This window comes from Balaenoptera physalus (genome assembly GCF_965194825.1).
Source record: "Balaenoptera physalus genome assembly, chromosome: X".
NCBI lineage: Eukaryota > Metazoa > Chordata > Mammalia > Artiodactyla > Balaenopteridae > Balaenoptera > Balaenoptera physalus.
In genome coordinates this window covers 116,670,390-116,686,488 of record NC_138903.1, presented here as the reverse complement: position 1 = coordinate 116,686,488, position 16,099 = coordinate 116,670,390, and the positions used below count along the sequence as shown (strand labels likewise).

Below are 16,099 nucleotides of genomic sequence, written 5' to 3'. Positions count from 1 at the left end.
ATTAGTTTGGCTATATACCTAGTAGTGGAATTGCTGGGTCATGTGGTAACTCTATGCTTAACTTTGTGAAGAACCACCAAACTATTTTCCACAGTGATCGTGCTGTTTTACATTCCCATCAGCAATGTGTGGGAGTTCCAATTTCTCCCCACCCTTCCCAGCACTTGTTGTCTTTTTTATTATAGTCATCTTGAAGTGGTATCTTACTGTGGTTTTGATTTGCCTTTCCCTGATGATTAACCTACCTTTTTAAACTCGACTTCATCTTGGCTTGGTCTTCCACATTTGATACTCAATTTTGGATTCTTAGACACAAATCCTTGTGAAGGCCACCACCACTTTCCTACCAGGCAAAGACCATCTAAACTGCTATACCAGATTAGTCCAGTGATTTACCCAGCCCAATAGCTAGCTAATTTTTGAAAAAGAATAACAGGAAAAATATTTAGGGAGAAAACATGGTTGTACTTTTTAATACCCACCTTAAAAGATGAAGTATTATTTATCTTGCGCATATAAAGTTATCTGGAACTTGAAAACAACTTAATTATCTTGCATACATAAATTTATCTGGAATATAATATATATTTCATATATATACTACGTTTATATTCTACAGGCTCATAATAATGGAAATAAATCGCCAAATGGCTAACACTGTGGAGGTATTACTCTGTGCCAGGTACTATGCTAAACACTTTACATGCATTGTCTCATTTAATCATCCCAGCAACCTATCATTTGCTTCATTTTACAGATAAAGAAACTAAGCCTCAGAGAAGTTTAGAATCTGTCTAGTAAGGTTTTACTGCTAAGTAAGTGAGAGAGTAACTGGCATTTGAAACTCACGTGGGTCAGACTCCAAAATCAGTGCTCTTAGCTACTACTCCTAATGGGTTTTAAGGGGCTGTTCTGAGAATCCAGCCATCACCATATCATAGTTCCTAAATGAAACTGTGTTCTAAATTCAAAATAACTAATTCAGAAGCAAGTTTTAAAAACACTATCTCTCCCTAGGTCCATCCTGTATGTCCTGTGGAGGTAATGAGTACTCTGTGAAGCAGGATGGTCTTTTATTTCCCCAAGTTACCTTGTTCAAGTTTCAGAGAGATTCCCCGAGTTCTAGAATTTGATGACCTAGACATTATTCACAGTCTTCGTGGCTTTCTTAGATTTTTATTTTGACCCCACCGAGTAATATCCCTCCATACTAAAGTTGGAGGTCTTAGGTTTATCACATCCCTTTGTCCCCTCGACATTTAGATAGACCCTCTCTGAATCTTTTTCAGTTTGTCAATGATCTTTATGATCAGCCAAGAAAAAAACTGCAAGAGTTGGGAGGCTGGAAGAAGTTCAGAGTGTTATGTTTGTTTGTTTGTTTGTTTTAACTTCTAGGGAAGTCAAATTGGAAGGCTTTGCTATGAGGTTCAATTTTTCTTGCTATGTGCTATGTTAGTGAGAGAGAGTTTGGAGGTAGGAGGAGGCCTAAGGGAAACTCTTTCATTAAAGGGAGGGCCATCACTTCCCATAGACTAATGGCTGTATTCCATTTCCTCATGGAATGAGGGGAATTACTCAGCCTTTAGTCTTTCAGTTTCCACTCTTGGGAACCGTATTATTACCTTGTAAAACAGAGCATCTCCCCTATTAGCATTAATTGAGCCCATCTTTTTCCTCTGTGAGAAACTATAGTGTTGACTTTTATCTTCAGAGCCCTATATTGAGCCTCTTCACTTTGGAGATTGACAGAGCTCAGCAACCAGCAGTAGGCTGTGAGAGGGTTTGAGCAGAGCAGGACGTAACTGTTGGGGTATCAGGAGTTATAGCTCAGCAACCAGCAGTAGGCTGTGAGAGGGTTTGAGCAGAGCAGGACGTAACTGTTGGGGTATCAGGAGTTATAGCTCAGCAACCAGCAGTAAGCTGTGAGAGGGTTTGAGCAGAGCAGGACGTAACTGTTGGGGTATCAGGAGTTATATATGTCTCAATAACCCTTCTCGAGTTGTTCTGTACATCACCCTGGCTTTACTGTGACCCGAGCCTTTGTGAAGATGTGCTGAGTGTCGTAAGTGCTCTCTCTCTCTCTCTTTCTCTAAATTAGTTGAAATGAATTGTTTTATGGTAATAAAATGGAAAATGGCATTAAATGCAAGACAGTAATTTCCACCAGTCTTCCTCTTTTGGCCAGATCTGAGAACAACCCCCAGAAGGCATTTCTGGGCTCCTCTAAAGGCCTATATATCAGGTCAGTCCATTGTTAGCCTGGAGACAGTATTGAATAATTACTCCACTGCCAGCAAATTCCCTGGTGAGAGTCTCTAAAAACTTAGTGAAGACTTAAGATAGACTTGAATATATATGAAGTACTCTTTAACTTCCGTTCTACAAGGAATATTGCTTTAGAAAATAAAGAGTATTTTATTTTGGTTTGTTTACTACTGGACATCTATTACATAGATATTTTAATATTTCTTAATAAGCATAAACACTTCTTTCCAGTCTATAGTGTCTCATTTTGTATGTCCATGTACATCTGAAAGAAGATAATAGGCCAAAAGTTTTGCTGGGTATTTATGGGTGTGTGTTTATACATATTTGCATATATAATACGTTCGCTTGGTCTCCTGTCTCTCTCTCTCACACACACACACACACACACACACACACACACACACACACTCTTATAACATGAAAGCCAGAGCAAATACATAATAAAATATACTAGGACCCCTCCCACCCCCACCCCCATAGGAACCACAATATATAAACAAAGAACAAAGAAACCTTCCTCCTTTAGCAGATGTGAGTTTCTCTGATGATATTGTCAGGAGAATTTCACAGAGCTTATACTGCGATTCTGATCTGCAACTATTAGCCTGAGTCTATATGGAAAGGGGCCATCTCTAGGGTAATAGCATTGTAAATTACAATCAATGCACTCAGTTACACTCAGAAACCAAAAGATATGTAGTGCTTCAGTGTGCCTTGTAATCAGCGCCTTTGAGAATGTGGGTAACAGCATCTGAACAAAAAATGGAAGCTGAACGTGTTAGAAAAATGGATGGTGGAATTAAATCACCCTTCTGATAGGAACAGCACCTTATATGGCAGGCAAATTTTTTTCTGTCATTTTATTGATTTAAAAAACAAAAACCTCAATCGTGGCCTCATAGCCAAGAATGTCTTTTTAAATCATTTATTGCTCTAATCAGCTTGGCAGAGCCTTTCTGTCATGCTGATAAGGAAATTAAACTTACCTCATACTGGGTTTACTTGCATCTTATACACAGATGTTTTGTTTTTCTTTCAGGGAACTAATTCAGAAGTTAAAATCTTTCATCAGCTTCTATAGTGCTTTGCCTGGCTACATCTGCAGCCACAGCCCTGTGGCTGAAAACGACACCCTTTGCTGGAATGGACAAGAACTCGTGGAGAGGTAATCTTTTTCTAACGTTAAATGTAGCAGTATTTGAGGAATACTCATCATATGTTCAGCTCAATGTTAGTTATGTCTTCTCTCCATTAATTTCATGAGAAAAATTCTAGAAAAAAACATACACATGAACATCTCCGACATAGTGGATGCCGTCTATAACTTATAGCCCTCATAGAACTTACAAACTTTGAAGCACATGGAGAACTATGGATTCAGGAACATTTTACAAATTGTAAAGCATAAAACAAGTCTTTTTTTTGGGGGGGGGTGTCTTTGGCTTCTTCCATCTTCTCATTATGTGGGCCCTTATTGATTGATTGATTGATTGATTTGAAGAAATCATATTTGTACTAATAGCTGTTATTTATTGAGAGTTAACTACATGTTAAGCACCATGCTAAGTGCTTATATGTATTATCTCTTTTTATCCTTACATCAATCCTATGAAATAGCATTATCTCCCCCGCCCCGTGCCCCGTGTTCTAGATGAAGATAGAGGAAAGAAGAAAGGGGAGGGAAGGAGGAGTACCATTTCACAGTATTTTTACTGAAATGTTTAATCATTTGAGTGTTTCTTAATATAATCTGTGCTAGCATTCGTCATCTCTGAAGAATTTGCTTATCGCTGGAAAGGAAATAATATATATTCATTTCTTCAGCAAATATTTACTGAGCATTTTCTAAGTGCCAGTCATGTCGAAGTGAAAAGAACAGGCAAATTTTCCTGTCCTCAGTGAGCTTTCATTCTAGTGGGCTAATGGTATTCCTAACCTCCATTGCTTTGCATGTGTAAGGAATAGCTTACAATTAAAGAATTAAATCAGGAGGGTAGAATGCTTAGGAAACCATATGGAGTTGATGAACATGCTTTCAAAAATGTCTGTGCAAGGGGTAGCATGTTGTAGAGGAGAATACAGAAGAGTGCTGGATGCAAGTTCTGAATCTTTCACTGACCAGTTGTTTAACCAAGGGCAAGCAACTTAATCCCTCCGAGCCTTAGTTTCCCCATCTAAAAACCGAGATGGTTGGATTAGAGCACCTCTAGCTCCGGCAGTCTGTGTGTTTTATTTCCTTATGGATTTATACATTCATCCATACCTTCAACATTTATGTTTGAGATACTATGTGTTAGGCACCAAGGTAGGAGTTAGGGATATGAGGGTGAACAAGATAGGCAAGTTACTTGCTTTGAGGAGCTTACATTCTAGTGGAACCCAATATCCGGACACAGGATAATTAATCATGATGCTAAATGGAATTAATTAGCAATGTAATGTCATGGACAGAGGAAGGCTTTGCAGCCAGATGAACTTGGATTTGCATCTCAGTTCTGTTACTGACTACGTGTGGCCTGGGGTGAGTGACTTCACCTAGAAAGTCTCAAGGTCCTCTTCTGTAAGGAAGGGGCATCTCACAGGGTTGTTGTAACTAGTAGGTGAGGTAAAGTCCCTAGCAGACTGGCAGATACTGGAAGCTCAGTTCGTGTTACTTCTCTTCTTTCTCCCTTCCCCCACCACCCCTCCTCTTCCCAATGTAAAGTAGAACACATGCCTGAAAACAGCTTGTTTCTCAACTAAGCTTTGTACTGACCTGGAACAATGAGATTGAGGTGCTAATGAGACCGAGGCTGCATGCCACCCTGGAGATAGACTTCTCTGTAGCAAATGTGAATCAGGCTGGAGGGATTAATGGCCCCATGCAGCCCACTCTACTCTGGAGAAATGGTGTATCTTTATCACCCTAAAATCTCTATCAGGTACTGAGTAGAATCATGGAAACGTACCTAACTGTTACGACATATTCATTTAAATTGTCAAAGAAAAGCAGTTGGTATTTGGCTTTATAAAAAGCAGATGCCTTAAAACAGGTATAAATGATATAATATTTAAAAAGGAAAACACCCACAGGTCAAATATGTGGTTCTTGCATAAACTTGATGAGAAACCATCCCAATGACTTACCCACTGGTATAAGATGGTGAAAAATGAACAGTCCCTGAACACTAATTTGTTTTAAGCAGCATATCTTGTAACCATGGAAATTTTGGTTTATATTTATTTACTAATGTAATCATTCATTTATTTACTCATTTAACAAATATTTGAGTACCTACTGTGAATCAAGCACTAATATGTTTCCTCTTTGTTGTGATTGTTTAGAGCAAATGTTGTAACCCCACTGGATATGTCTTCTGAAATATCAGATGATCCAGTTTTAGTTAATTCAAAAGAATTTCTTGTCAGGCAGGCCTATGTTTTTTTTATTTTTTATTTTTTATTTATGTTTGGCTGTACTGGGTCTTCGCTGCTGCACGTGGGCTTTCTCTAGTTGCGGCGAGCGGGGGCTACTCTTCGTTGCAGTGCGCAGGCTGCTCATTGCGGTGGCTTCTCTTGTTGCAGAGCACGGGCCCTAGGCGCGCGGGCTTCAGTAGTTGTGGCTGGTGGGCTCTAGAGCGCAGGCTCAGTAGTTGTGGCGCATGGGCTTAGTTGCTCCACGGCACGTGGGATCTTCCCGGACCAGGGATCAAACCCGTGTCCCCTGCATTGGCAGGCGGATTCTTAACCACTGTGCCACCAGGGAAGTCCCGAATTAGTGGGATTTTTAAAAATTGAATTTTACTCATATAAACTACTTCATGTTCAGTATACTTTCATGAAGGATGTTGTCCTGGAACCAAGAAAGTCCTTTTCTATCAAATGGAAGAATCCAAAGCCTGCTAACTTTGAATGAGTCCAAAAGTTAACTAAATGCACTTCTGCACCATTAAAATAACTCTGTTAAACTTCTTTGTTTAATTTGCTAGCTTTTAATATCTTAGGATATTGAAAATGATAAAATAAATATTATAGTATGGAGGAAAGCCATTATTCCAAAGTCTTACTTGTACTTTTGAAAAAACAGTTTTTTCGGAACAACTTTTATTGTTGATATATACTCTGCAGGACGTAAAAGAAGGAAGGAAGACAAAGAAGGTGGGAGGAAGGAAGGAAATCAAACGTGTTGGTAGACAGAATAAGGATAATGTAATCCAGGAAGTTGACCCTTCCATGGTTGGCAACCTCGGGTTATAATTAACCTGTACTTTAATCACTGACCTAACGCAACGATGGGACTAGGGAATAGTGTCGAACTAGATTTTTACAAAATTACTCAAGAATATACATTTAATAATATGAAGTTCTGTAGCCTGAGGACATGTGTGCCCTCTATTTGCACCATTTATGAAGATTAGCTTTGCGCTGCATGTCTCATCTATAGTTAAATCCTCTTTCCAGTGCTTTTCATTTAATTTCTCATTTAATTTAGTCTTAAGTGTAACAGTTGCCAATTCATATTGTCAAGTGGCTTGTGACTTTGTTGCCTTTATAGGTTGGATTTGTGTTCCTTTGAAAATATTTTACTTTTAGTCAAGAAAATTTATGAAAATCAAGGATCTTGAAAGAGAACAAGACTTGTCAGTGGAGACACCTGATTAAAAAGAAAATATTGACGTTGAAGAAAATATCGATCAGTATCCATGTCAGCTGGGTTATCATAGCTGTTTATACCCTCCTACTATGGACGTACAGATCTTTCAACTTTTAAAGAGTCAAACAAGTCATTGTCTCTCTAAATAAGGTCATATTTCACATCCTTTCAATTTTTATCTCTTATGAATAAAAGCAATTGAACTATGCAGGAAAAGAACGTTTTCACAGATCTAGTCTCAGGGAGTACCACATAAGCATCATTTGTCCTTCTCACCTCCCCCTCTCTCCACCACCTCCTCATCTTGGCTGGAGATAAATATTGGCTTCCAGGATTTCACAGAGAAATCTTCAAATTAGCAAGCTTGGCTTGTGTGAGGTATACTCCGTCATGAGAGTCACCATGTATCCTACAGGCAAAGATCTCCTACCATTGCCAAAGGCAGAAAATCCTCCATCTTTTGCCTTTGTAGAACTACTGTGAATTTCAATTACAGAATCCCTGAGACCAAGAGAAAAATAAAGGAGCCCATAGAAGTAAGCTAACACTGGGCTTAACAGCTAAATGTAGGCTTTGCCTGTATGAAGAGTGAACAAATTAGCAAATACATTCTCAAACACCTTTTTCGAACTGTTAGGCCAAATATCTGGATAATTGGCTGAAATTTTCACCCTTCTTCTGGATGGTTTGATACTATGTAAGCCCTGTTTTATTGTTTAATCAAGTTTACTTTAAAATAGCGTAAGAGAGAAACTGTTTGAACCTATACATGTTCAAAAACCTTAGTTAGAAAAAAATACTGTTTTTTTTTCTACATTTAACATCTGATAGTGCAGGTTCCTTCAACAAAGATTGAGCACCTACTGTGTACTAGGCCCTGTGGGGCATCCAGTGATAGGTAGAATGCAGTGCCTGCCCCTGCTGAGGAGTTTACAACTTAAGGAGAAGAATGAGAGGAAAAAAGTCAACCAGCCTCCTTCCTCAGCAGTCCAGGGAGAGCTCCCCTCAGAGCCGTCACAGCAGAGGCTCCTACCCATTTGTATTGGGCGTGCATGCTAGTGTGTGTGTGTGTGTGTGTGTGTGTGTGTGTGTGTTTTATTAAGGTGAAATTCATATAATATAAAATTAACCATTTTAAGGTATACAATACAGTGGCATTTAGTACATTCACTATGTTGTACAATCATCACCTCTATCTTGTTCCAAGACTTTGTCATCACCCCAGAAGAAACCTTATACCCATTAGTGATCACTTCCCATTCTCCCCTTCCTCCAGCCCCTGGCAACTAACCAATTCTGGATATTTCATATAAATGGAACCATTCACTTAGCATAATGTTTTTAAGGTTCATCCAAATTGTAGCATGTATCAGTGCTTCTTTTCTTCTTATGCCAAGTAATATTTCATTGCATGGGTGTAGCACATTTTGTTTATCCAGTCATCAGTTTTCCACCCATTTTTATATTCACCCTGAGCAACTACTGCTCTAATCAGGCTTTTCCCACCATTTCTGAATCAGCTTGGCTCACCCTTAACCTTGAGAACAGGACAGCCTTCAGGTCTCCCATCCCCATCATACTTGACCACCACCTAAATGCTAGCCTCTCCTCCACCTGGCCTCATCTCTATATTCCTTTGCAGTTTTTCTCCCCTGAGTCTTTTTTTCTCAGCGCTGTGTGTATAGTCAGCTGGTCTCTCCTGCAATCCGCATACCTCCTACAGGAGTTTGTACTTCCCTAGTGACTTTGAGGTTATCAATTCCACATATACAACTACTTATACTTTGTGGCACGATGCCTCCGTTCCCTCTGTATCCAGTCCTAGCTGGTTTTGTTGCTCCTCTGCCATGTTGCTGTGTATTTTCTCAGCATGACTCTGGGACTCTCAGTGGAGTACATGGGGCACCTGGCATTAGAGAATAAACTCCATGAGATCTGCAGGGGCACGTTGCAGTGAAGGTGCGTCCTCTCCCTCCTACACAATCTTACCTTCCATTTCACCTGAGAGATGATAGACGCACACACTCACTGCAAATTCTCCCTTATTTCCACTGATCAGACAAGTCTTCCGATGTTTATAGTGCCTCTCCAGGATTTCTCTGCTTAATTGGAAAGGCAGAAGCAGGAATACACAAAGCAATTATTTTAATTCTCAAGGAGTTTTGTTCTTGTCTCTAAACCTTCTGGATGCTTCAGAAAAGTAGCGTAACGAGACTGTTTTTCTTCTGCTGAGTTGGAGGGATAGACTGTGTCATATCAACAAGTGGGAATGAATGAGGGAACCATTAACACCCGATTCCTGACATGTACAAAATCATGTTTTTTTAAATGAGATGAACAAAACGGCTGGGTTTTGCCCTATAATGTAGGAAAGGTGAGGGGAAATAGTCGATTCTGTGTTTATAATGCAGTTATTTTAAGAACACTGTTTTGAGGACTTGAGGTAGGGGAGGGACCAATTTCTAGCACTAGCAAGGTTTTCACTGGTTTAAAGAGCAAAATGGAAAGACCTTCAGGATCTTCAATCTGGTTATGAAGGAATTAATTGAAGAAAAGACCGATGTGCGGAGTGTATACATATTCAGACACACATATGCACTTGCACAGCTCGTTCCAATCCCATCAGAACAGGCCAGTGGCATGCAGCAGTCGCTATACATAGCTCCCATGTTCTCATGCTAAAATAGGTTATTATTTATTATTCGAATTTTGTTTGTTAGTTTAGGTTTACGTTGTAGCTTTTCTCCAAAAGGCTCAAGGCAGTGTACATAGAACTTTGCATATGGGATAGCCAATGAAAACACCAATGGGGAGGCAAATATAAAATAAAAAACAGAGCCAAGAGGAAGTGGGCACAGGAAAGAAAGTAAACATCGGATCATGGAAATAATATTGAATGGTACTGAGTCAGGTCCTAAAGTCATTTACTTCTGAACTTGTTTAGGCACAAGTCAGACTAAACTCCTGCTGTAGCCAAGGCTTATAGCTCTCTTCTTAGCAGCCCCTGTTGTGATGGTCGGAGGGTTAGAAACTGTGGTGCAGCCTTCAATACCCCAGCTCTTCTCATTGCTAGTTCTTCCTTTGCCCCCTATCCCGCAGGAAGCTGTGCTTATGAAAGGCTGGCAGGAGGGAGAGAGGGACAAATAGGGCTTTGGTATATATATATATTTTTTTGACTGGGAAAGTAACTTTATTTTGTTTGGAGCACTGTCTACCTCCGCAGCTTTTGGTCCCCTTCAGACGTTTTTGGGTTTCATTTCATTCAGTTTTCCTGGAAGCAGAAACATGACACTTCACTTTTTTCTGATTTGATTGTATGTCCTAGAATGAAAATACTGAGGTATAGCTAGTGTGGCAGCTTACATATTCTAACTTGCTTTAGGAAAGTCAAGATTTTTCATGGAAAAGTTTTGAAGGAAAAATAGATTACATAGAAAATGACTTAACTTGGTGTAGCATGAAATATTTGTGTCAGCTAGAGATTTTTTATAATCCTGGTAAGGTAAGACAGATAAATTTGGGGTGCGCCCCCATGTAATAATTCCTCTGAGGGCTTAGACTGACATATTTTCCGTTATAGATTTATGTCAAAAGTTGTCTTTAGTGACAGCTATTTTTCAGAACCTACTCTGTGGCAATACAGTGACATTTATCCCTTAAGATTACAGTGTCACATACAGCAGCTCTACCTGCAGAATTGAGTGAGAAAAACCCAGCTTATCCTACTGACTGACAGCATATTATGGTCTGCCACATTCAGGATGGGCTGCACTTGTCAACTGTCAGGTCTGAAGTAGCAGGAGGAGACACCCTCACGGCTCAACAGTGATGTCTGTAGCCACCTGTTGAAGGCTGGATGGCTTATTCTTGAAGCAGATTGTGTTCTCTTAGTTCTTACGCCAGCCCCACCCGCGCTCAGTTGGATCATCTCATTATACGGAGAGCATTTGGGGCCTCCAAGGCAGGTCCCAGCATATCCATACCGTCAACAAATCAATATCACCACACAGCTTCCTCTTTGAAATGTGATTCTGAAGGTGGAGTAAGACCTGTCTCCTCTCACTATCACTGCTCTGTGCACCAGAGCTCTTCTATTTTTGCTGGGAAGGCTTAGGAGACGGGTCCGTGAAGGACTATAATTGCTTTTTTTAAATTTTATTTTTAATTAATTTATTTATTTATGGCTGTGTTGGCTCGTCGTTTCTGTGCGAGGGCTTTCTCTAGTTGCGGCAAGCGGGGGCCACTCTTCATCGTGGTGTGCAGGCCTCTCACTATCGCGGCCTCTCTTGTTGCGGAGCACAGGCTCCAGACGCGCAGGCTCAGTAGTTGTGGCTCACGGGCCTAGTTGCTCCGCGGCATGTGGGATCTTCCCAGACCAGGGCTCGAACCCGTGTCCCCTGCATTAGCAGGCAGATTCTCAACCACTGCGCCACCAGGGAAGCCCTATAATTGCTTTTAAGAAATTATTTATTTAACACATCAGGGCTTTTATGTCCTTGAAGTATTATTTCTCCTTCCGAGTAGGTGCTTTGCTAGGTCACAGACTGATTTCACTGAGGCTGCCAGTCTTCAAGATATCTTTCGACATCTTCTTTAGGAAAAGCCTTGAGGGCATATGGCCATTCCCACAGTCTGCAAGTTGCTGGTGTTCAGCCCGTTGATCATCAGTGGTACAGACAATTATAGGGAGAAGACCCTGAGAGGTTAGGATGCATGAAGCAGGTGATCGGTGCATTATCAGGAAGAGTGAGCGCAGTCATTAGAACGATACAGATGGAGATTTTCATCCTGGATTACACATTGACTCTGTGCTTCTGGCAAGTCGTTTAGCATCACGTTCTGTTACCTTGTTTGTAAGATGGGCATAATGGTACCTATTGTGCAGGATTGTTGTGAAGCTGTGTGCTGGCCCGTAGGCACTGAATAAATGATAGCTGTTGATGTTATCATATCATTAGAGTGTGGCCGAGCAGGATGGGCAAAGGTCCAGAGCAAGGGTGAAGAGCTGTAGGCCATTCTTCCTGTAAAGGTAAACTGGATTTGGGGTAAATATCTATATGTCTTTTGGAACCAAACTGTTGAATGGGGAGGCTGCTCAAGCAGGCTCATACCATTTGGGATTCATTTGGGGTAAGAGAATAATAATGGGACTCTTTATTTCTTGTGACACTTAAACTGGCTTTAAGTGGGCTTTCCAGAGAGGCATTCCAGAAATGTTTTAAATAATGTCAGAATCGTCGATGGGACCCAACACGGTTTTGGCTGTATACATTCTGGTTGATATTTGTTTACGAATTTGAAATCTGCCATTGCTTTTTTTTTTTTTTTTTTTAATTTATTTATTTATTTATTTATGGCTGTGTTGGGTCTTCGTTTCTGTGCGAGGGCTTTCTCCAGTTGCGGCGAGCGGGGACCACTCTTCATCGCGGTGCGCGGGCCTCTCACTATCGCGGCCTCTCTTGTTGCGGAGCACAGGCTCCAGACTCGCAGGCTCAGTAGTTGTGGCGCACGGGCTTAGTTGCTCCGCGGCATGTGGGATCTTCCCAGACCAGGACTCGAACCCGTGTCCCCTGCATTGGCAGGCGGATTCTTAACCACTGCGCCACCAGGGAAGCCCTGCCATTGCTTTTTATTCACCCCTCGGAGAGCATGTAATGGAGGTGGTGAATTGAGTGAAGCAAGGCTGCTGGAAGGCACAAGTGCCCTGGCCTTTTCCTGGTGAAGGGGACAGTCAGTCCTTGAGTGATAGCAGTGTCACTTCATCAGAACACCTTTGACTGACACAGATGGAACACACCTGAAACATTTTCATCCAGGTACTCTGACCCAGAAGTGTTATTTCTGGTAGTCAGTCGCTGAGTATCATGAAAATGGACTCTTGCGACTCCGAGTTTGAAGCACAGGAAGAGGCCTGTTAGGGAAGCCTCCTCCTTGGGAGCCTGTTGCCAATGGCCCTGCTCTTAGACCCCTCTGGCTGCCTTGTTGTTGGGACTTTTGTGGTCGTGGTTTTCATTTTTCTCCCCTGCAGGCTGCAGGAAATGGTCGGCAGGTGCCACTTCTTTACTGCCACTGGCCCCAGTTCTTCCCCCAGGGTAAGCTTTTGGGGACTCCACTGAAAGAAACTCAGCTCTCCAGTCTTTTTGCCCTTTCTTCCTATACTTAAGCAAATACAAAATATTGCTTGAGTTTCTCTGATGATTTTTACTGATAAAGTCAAGCAGTTGGGAGTTAACAAAAAGCACACAGAGGCAAATTGCGAAGTTACATGGCAGTGGTAAAAAGCCATGGGGTAGAGTGTTTCAGCTCACAACTTTGGGGTCAGCAAGCCTGGGTTTGGATTTCGGCTCCAGTATGTATTAGTTCTTTGTCTTCTCTGAGCCCGTTTCCACATCTGCACAATGGAGTTAATAATCTCTACTTTTAAAGGATTGTTGAGAGAATTCAGAAAGATTGTGAAATACGGAGTATAGTGCCTGGAACACAGTAGGCCCTCAAGAAGGGGTAGCTATTACTGCTGTTATTCAATAAAATAAGCCTATAACAATGGTTCTTCCAGTTCTTTACTGGAAGAGAGTTGGAGCCTGACTTTAGCTCCCTTCAGTGATCCATTTCTCAATTCTTCAGGGAAACAGCTTTACCTGCTCCCTCTCATTTTTATCTTTTTTCTTCTCCCTTCTGCACAAACATTAAAATCCTCATCCCTGGCCCTGCTTGGCACAAATGGTGGGCATTTGGGTCCACTGGTGATCAAGGGAGAGTTATTTGCATCTATGGGTATGTACTGGACTGGCCTTCCTACCTTCAATATCTTGTTTCATAGCAAAGGCAGTTTCAACAGTTCCTCCTAGAACTTCTTAACAGTGATTGACTCAGGTAATCTTCCTATTTTACTTACAGTAGAAACCAGGAAGGGTCTAGTTGTCCAATGCTCTGAAGTCCTTTCTGTCACCCTTGGATTAACCTTTGTGGAAAAGGAGAGAGGTCATTAAAATCGGTCATGATTTCCCAATTTCTCAAGCCAATGAATTTTACTTTTTTACGTGAGTTTGGCTTTGATCCTTGGATTTGTCGCCTCTGTAAGGAAGTTTCATTTCCCTGTGAAGGAAAATTTATTTTCATTTGTAGCTCCGGTGGCACAGGAGCTTCCTACTTTTTGTCCCCAAATATTTTAGTGATCCACGTGTCAGATGGATCTTAAAGCACCCTAGCTTGAGCCATTCACTGGCCCGTTTTGTCCCCTTTCTCACTTCTGGGCACAGCTTCAGGCTCAGAACTGGGATGAGTCCCCGTTTAACGAGAGCCAGAGTGAGCTGGCCTCACCCGAGGTCAGGGTACACCAGCCTTGAGTTGGAGGGATGTGTAGGGGGTTACGCTACACAAGAACTCAGGCTGAAAAGCTAACGACCAGGACCATCCTAGAAGGGGCCAGAAAAAGGTACTGTGCTGGCTCACCCCTCCTTATCCTTGACTCAATGGCATCTCTTCTGAGGAGCCTGAATCCTCCTGCCCCATGCCCTAGTCTGGGTTAAGACCCTCGGCACATAGGTGTCCCTCTGGCACGTCTCCGGTTACACGCCTTCTCTAATCTTCCACTAGAAGACAAGTACTGTGTCTTCTAGCTATATATCCTCATTGCTTAGTTGTACCTGCCATAGAGTAGACTCTCCATACATTTTTATTGAATTCAGTAAATGAAGCAACAAACATACTTGTTGGTAACAAACCTAAGTACCAGATCTAGCTTCCCCATGGTATGTCTGTGTGCCTTTGGACAGGTTTACTTAAACCCTCTGTGTTTTGTTTTCTCCTTCTATGAAATGGTGAAATTAATTTCTCCCCCGGCAACCTCGTAGGGTGTTGTGAGCCTCCAATAAGCAAACACATATGAAATAGCTTTGAAAATTGTGAGGCGCCCTCCATTTACTAGGTGTTAATGTAGAAAAGTAGATCAGATATGGAGGGAAGTTCTACCACGAATAAATGGAACTATATATTGGCTAATTAACACAGCATTACTGGGCTCTCTTTATAAACACAGAGCTTTTAGCAGCTTCCCGAGTATCTCTCTCTATGCATCTCTCCAGAAATGTTACTTAAAAAAATGTTTTTTCAAAAAAAAATGTTTTTTCCTTAAGCAAATTCACCTATTCCCACAAATTCTATTTTTAAACAAGTCATTCCATGGTGTTGAATAAACCAATTGACCCTGCATAAGGAAATACTCTGAGGGATTTGTAGCATCAGTTTAAATTAATGAAAAGTCTGAGTGACAGACTTTTACAATAAACGCAGCTTTATTACTTGCAAACACATATAAATCACAGTGCTGGGAATAGAAGTTGGAGAAAGACAGCCTGCATCAGAGAATCGAAGTGAACAAATAAGAATCATTGATAATGAGGCTATTGCTGTGTGAATGTCCTGCTAAAAACCATCATCCTCAAACTGGCTAACGTTCCCCTGGTGAAACCCATTTATTGAAGAAACTCTTTTTTTCCCCTTCATAGACACGAAGAAAGTCCTATTAAAACCCCCTTCGCATGGCTTCTGGATAACACAGCTTTTCCAAACCCCAGTGGATGGCATTTAGCAGTAGTGCTCTGCACTCTAGTGATAACAAATAGCAATTCTGAACAGCAAACACCTTCTGGCCGCTACGGCGATCAGCTTGTTCCAGTTTGCCCAAGACTTTCCAGTTTGGGCACAGAAAGTCCCGAGTCCCAGGAAATTTCTCAGTCTCAGGCAAAGAGGGACAGTTGGTCACCTCCTGGCACCTATGCCCTTAGGAGCTACTAAATATGGGAAAAGGTGCAGTTGTAGGAGGTTTACATTTGGAGGGATGAAGGAGAGCTGGGGAATTACAGCTCTGTTGGTTTTTCTGCCTTCTCTGTTTATCTTCTCTTACCTTTTCTTGCCTGAGGCATTCTGAAAACTTCTCTCTTTCCTTTGCCCCTTCCACATCCTGTCTGAGGGTGCAGTGTAACTTCAGAAAGTAGGACTGAGCAGAGGGGGTATAGCTCAGAAAGTAGGACTGAAACAGTGAAGGTGCTTAATGATGGTAATAGCTAACATTTCTATGGTGCTTACCATGTGTGCATTAAGTAAGTTAATTCCACCACAGCCTTCTGATCTGGACACGATTATTACCCCCATTTATTGGTGAGGTTAACAACAAAAGCCACAGCACTAGTAAGAGAG

General features: G+C 41.4%; 1 protein-coding gene across 1 annotated transcript in view; it reads left to right on the top strand.

The window, feature by feature from the left end:
• The window catches only part of GPC3 (glypican 3), a 426,198-nt gene that overhangs the window by 284,452 nt on the left and 125,647 nt on the right, over positions 1–16,099 (top strand). The window contains exon 5 of the mRNA XM_082445345.1: positions 3,308–3,433. Within this exon, the coding sequence (XP_082301471.1) occupies positions 3,308–3,433 (126 nt within the window). The remainder of the gene's footprint in view (positions 1–3,307; positions 3,434–16,099) is intronic.